The sequence below is a fragment of the Branchiostoma belcheri genome, unplaced genomic scaffold (genome assembly GCF_001625305.1).
Source record: "Branchiostoma belcheri isolate BF01 breed outbred unplaced genomic scaffold, Haploidv18h27 scaffold270, whole genome shotgun sequence".
Taxonomy (NCBI): domain Eukaryota; kingdom Metazoa; phylum Chordata; class Leptocardii; order Amphioxiformes; family Branchiostomatidae; genus Branchiostoma; species Branchiostoma belcheri.
In genome coordinates, this window is record NW_017803877.1 from 216,192 (window position 1) to 221,461 (window position 5,270).

The 5,270-nt window shown below is 42.1% G+C and overlaps 1 protein-coding gene across 3 annotated transcripts; it reads right to left on the minus strand.

Moving 5' to 3' along the window:
- Positions 1-27: 27 nt before the first annotated feature.
- LOC109472371 (serine/arginine-rich splicing factor 7-like) lies at positions 28-4,713 on the minus strand. 3 transcript variants are annotated; one of them, XR_002140365.1, is made up of 8 exons: positions 4,474-4,713; positions 4,121-4,161; positions 3,930-3,938; positions 3,399-3,407; positions 2,862-2,870; positions 2,518-2,653; positions 1,343-1,776; positions 28-125 (listed from the first exon to the last, which is right to left on the minus strand). XR_002140365.1 is itself a non-coding variant. In XM_019772075.1 (7 exons), exons 1-7 carry the CDS (start codon positions 4,695-4,697, stop codon positions 1,734-1,736), a joined length of 471 nt encoding a protein of 156 aa, XP_019627634.1. In that variant the 5' UTR covers positions 4,698-4,713; the 3' UTR covers positions 1,223-1,733. The 3 variants fall into 3 exon arrangements, 2 of the variants coding, with proteins under 2 accessions (XP_019627634.1, XP_019627636.1); XM_019772075.1 differs by lacking the exon at positions 28-125 and having other exon boundaries at positions 1,223-1,776; XM_019772077.1 differs by lacking the exons at positions 28-125; positions 1,343-1,776 and having other exon boundaries at positions 2,514-2,653.
- Between the last annotated feature and the right edge of the window lie 557 nt (positions 4,714-5,270).

The following is a 5,270-nucleotide window of genomic DNA, read 5'->3' on the forward strand; positions in this document are numbered from 1 at the left end:
TCCGACTGCGGGAGCGGGAGGGCGAGCGAGACCGGCTCCTGCTGTAGCTCCTCCTGCGGTCGCGGCTGCGGGACCTGGAGCGGGACCGCGTGCGGCGGCGGCGGTCACGGCTGCGAGAACGGCTCCTGTCGGGGGCACAGACACAACAAACCGTCAGCTCGGCCCGAGTTAACGGTGGAAACATTCGCATGACATTGTCAACCTTTCTGGGCCTGGCCTTCTTCCATGGACCTGCAGTAGCTTACACGGGAGTCAAAAGCAACATTTACGCCTGTCTTTATATAAAACTGATTCCCCCAAACTACTTTGACAACTGATAACTGCATACAGCAATAGTCATATTTGGCCTCAGCGCGAACTATAATGCTGTCATGAATACAGAGTGTTTAGTAAGATCCAATGAAACAAGATTTGGTTGTGTGGTGTAGAACAGAATTACATGTACCGTCGTACTTTAGTGGTGTGAGTAAAGAGGATTTGAGTAGTGAATACCCCAAAGGGCCTTGTGACAAGATTTTGTAGAAAGACTGAGCCAGATTGGTCACAATTTTATCAGTGATTGAAAGGAGAGTTCTTTTAGGTAGGCAGTTTTGAAGTAAGGAAAAGTAAGAGATTGATTTCAGGAAGATAGTTTGGGGTCAAAGAGTTGTAGTAAATGATCTGTAATGTTCAGACTGGCACTGCTTGAATTTATCCAGAGAATTTTTTGTAAGACAAAGAGAAGACACAGATTCAGAAAAAGAATGTGGATCATTAAGTCCTTTTGAAAAGTGTTACTGGTATATTTTTGGACAGCATGATTTTTAGAGAAGGAAGTTTTGGTGACATTTTACTTATGTACCAAGGAAACCCCCTTAGAATATAACAATGCACAACATTGGATGCAGTGAACATCAACATCTTGTTGGTAACAATGCTTAGCCAAAATTACGATTTTTTAGGGCCTTTCGACCAGACAAGAGTTATGTTCAAATCAGCCTGAACACAAGTGCTCCCTGTCAACTGTAGCTGTACAAAACTTCCACAACATTCAGTACTGCAGGGACAAGCAATTTTCATAGCATCTCACCACCTCCCATCCTCACAGCAAAAATTATCTTTCCTTCTTTACAAGAAAGGAAAAATAACAGTGTTCTCTCTACAAAAACAGTATTTTGTAAAATTGCCAAAAAATTTTGGTCGTCTTTAAATCATCATGCTGTTCAAATTTAGTTAAAATCTAGTTAAAAACTACTTTTATGTATAGTTCTAAGCCATGTGGCTAACCTGTATAAGATGTGAGGTGGTGCAGTACATACCTACCCTAACTGCAGCAAACTTAACTACAGACAGTATATGGCACCTGGTTTACTGGAGTCGAATCTACTGTCGTAACACTGCACAGTGCAGATTGTCGGACGAATCTCACACATAATCAACGGTATGGTAGAATGCTGGGTGAGTAGGTCGATCAACTCGGGCTCACACAAGGGCCGAATGTGTCGACGGCTGAGCCGAAACTGACTTGAGAGCCGTTTTCTGAATGGCCGATGGTCGACTTTATCGGATTGGTGGATGTGTGGGAGGAACACATGCTGGGATTGGCTAGCTGATCATGAGCGTGGCGACAACTGTATGCTGATTGGCTCAGCGCCGATCACATGATGTAGACTACGCTGATTGGCGAGTGCCGATCAGGGAAGTGTGCCACACGCCTGGCGCCCACAGAAGGTACATGGAGAACTTTCAACGACTCATGTGGTGCGTGTGGAGAACTGACTCAAGGAGGAAAACCGCCTGCAAGTTTTACACCAAGTGGCACAGAATAAGTATAATAAGTATGCAGAAAAGAAAAATATTTCATGTGCAATAAGAGATGCGCATACAGATGTAAGGTAACCGTTACCATGTCCAAAATGTTCTCATATCACAATAGTCATCAAGGGTCTTGGAAACTACTTAACTGGCTACAAATGCAACAAGCACCATTTGGGTAATTCATGTAGTGTTTTCTGTTTTAAGAAGCAAATATGGGACGATCTTCCAAAAACAAATATGTGGAACCATAACTTTTTTGAATACAATAAAGAAAATCGTCAACAATATCATTACTTGAAAATCATGGTTAACACATTGCAGTGATTTACATCATCAATAGAATAATGAAAGCTGACAAGAACATTTTAGAAATGGGAGGGAAACCTTACAGAAAAAGCACTTTACCAGTATGTAAAACATGAGGTAACAAATCAACATGGCCTGGTCGTTCTAAATACTCACTCTCTTCTGCCAGCAGCAAAAATACAGTTAGCCAAACAAGAAACAAGATTAGGCCCCAGACTTTTCTGTAAGCCATGCAGAGTAAAGTCTACTTACATGTTCACCAAACACATAAGACGGGAATGTTCTAATACTGTACATGAGGGGGGAGAACAATTTACGGTAAGAGCCACAAAGCAAGCTTCTGAAAATAACCCAGGAAATATGGCTACGTTAGTAAACGGTATATCGCAGAAAGAGTGTGAAATGTGTTATTACCGGCGGCGGTAGCGGTAGCAGTCTCGGGCATAGTGTCCGCGCTCGCCGCACTCGTAACAACGATCTAGTGGGTCGAAGGGACGACGGTAGTACGGAGGCGGCGGGCCATATCGCGAGCGTCGACCACCTCCCATTCCTGTAAGAACAGAGATACACCATCAGCATCATCAAAATGATCGTCTTCATTTAGTTCAGTTTAAGAGTAATGAACAAAATGTAAATGTTCTAGCTTGATAACAATTCCTTGTCACCTTGCCACTATTTTTCGTATCCAACAAGGAATACAAAGTCGTTTAACCTATATGCTTAAATGCACAAAATATATGTCTAGCTTGCGTACGCACCTTCTCTCGCTGTAATGTGTAATCCCAAGTGAATATGTTGTCAATACACGGCCGTCACATTGGAGGGGAAACAAAAACAAAGGTAAGCAAAATAAGCAACCTCTCAACTGTTCAATGAAAATTTAACAATATCATCAGTGAGTGTATGTGTGTCACTGTGAATGCCTCGTCTTTTGGGAGACGTTGTACAATTCAATAGTGGTACCCTATAGATGCCTAGATATCAAAATTCCTAAATCTATCAGAAATATGGGTTACAGTGTAACTTTTATATGTCAACATCCTTTTCCTTTCACTTAATGTGTTTGTGTTCCACAGGCTAGTTTCAGAGTAGCAGATATGAAGACATTGATTTATACAGTCAAAACATTTCATAGTGTACACATAAAAGTTGTCTTTTAGGAAACAGTTCATCAGACAATTCCCTTTACTTTAGGCTGTCTGACCAAAGTTTGTGATATGCTGGCACAGTCTTGTGATAGTCCCAGTGCACTGTGCATTAAGGGTGGGTGTGTAGCAATGCGAAGTAATCCACACCTTCCCTTGCTGCAACCATGTGTGTTCATCCAAAGTGAAGGTGTTGTCAGTGTGGGGGCATCACATATAGAGGAAAAATGGAAACAAGTTGGGCAAAATACAAATCTGGCCGTCAGAGACACCAACAATTTTCCACTTGCCAAGAAGACTGCTTCAAGGCTCATTTTTACTTCAGGGCACACCAAACATTATTTTGCAGCCAGTAGCACACTTGTGCATTCTGTGTACCATGCACAAGTATGGAAAATTCAGACATTCATACTAAATACTGTAAATCACTTCATATTCACATTTTTTTCAGTCACTTCTGTACTGCAAATTTACCATTACCACGAACAAATAGTTTGCCAACTTTCTTCTGCACCTGTCGCCACCGCAAACATACAGTTCTGCAAACATGTCCGTTTTTCTCAGACTTCTAAATTTTGTTACCGCGACTATAAAGTGATTTACAGTAGCTAATAGCAAATCCAGGTAACAGACACTTTAAAAAATGGCACGAAAATCAAGTAAAGTAAAGATTCTCCTAACCTTGGCGAGCTGAAGTTGTGAAGGTTGCAGCCAGGATGGTGGTTGACATGTGGGAAAAAAGAACAAATCGTTAGGACTTGGTAACAAGGAAGTTAGGTGACCGAAAGTTAATCAATTACAAAATAAACTCATAATAAGTTGAATAAATTTTTTGGTAAGGTACATGACTTTCTTACACAAAATATACTTACCCGTGGACATCTCCACACGGGCTGGTGCTCCACAGATCTCTCTGAAGGAAAAAAAATATATATCAATCACATGATTGTCCTTCAAACTTGAAAACAAAAGAAGAAGCAAGGTTTGCAATCAAAATTTGTCAAATGTCGTAAGCAAATTTGTATCCTGACATCTATTTTTCTTCGACTTCCTCCATCCACCATTATTAGAACTGTCCATGCTCAAGGAGAAAGGCAACCAGATTTGGGCAACTGCTAAATATTTATTGTTTGATTGCAGCTCTACTGATGCACTGGTACTGTACTGTATCTGATGAGCGTTTACTTTAAATCACATTCATGTCATGGCAGCTGCTGAGGTGTACCTTCTGTCCAGGTGCTTGACGGCATCCTTAGCATCACGGGGGTCCTCGAACTCCACAAACGCAAAGCCCGGCGGATTGCGAGCCACCCAGACGTTTCTCAAGGGGCCGTAGTAGCTGAAGATGTCTCGAAGCTCCCGTTCGTTCCCGCGGGTGCCCAGGTCCCCCACGTAGACCTTGCAGTCCAGGGGACACTGGTCGCGCGGATCTCTCCCATACCTTGACATGATGATCTACAACAGAGGTGAAATAATATGTGATTTACACACGTCATGCCTTCCAGGGGTTTTTCTAGAAAAATTTGGCATGAGGGAGCAGTATCACGGCGAGGGAGCGAAGCGACCAAGGGGGGGTTGGTGCGGAAGGGGGGTATCCCCCCTTCCGCCATGTGAAGCCTTTGAAAATTTGAGGTTGAAATGGGACATTTTGAGGCTACTTGAGGGGGGGAAATTTGAACTTTTAACCTCAATGTACCTTTCCCAAATTTCTATTCATGCATTGCATATTTCACTTATAAAATATAAGTACAATCAACAGTACACACAATCTGCAAATCACCCTTTATACACTTACACAATTAGTGATCAATGTTACTAGTAGCTCCAGATGACAACATTGGGTTTGCCACAAGCTGAAACCTTTCCCATGGCACAATTGCAACACATTCATCCAAGCTGCTACAAACTCAGGTGTCATGTTTCACTTCAGAGCCTGTTCTATAGTATGCAAATGAAGGAGGTCTAGCTACATGTCTTGAGCAAGTTCTCAATGAACATTGTTTATTCCATTCAAACTTTTAC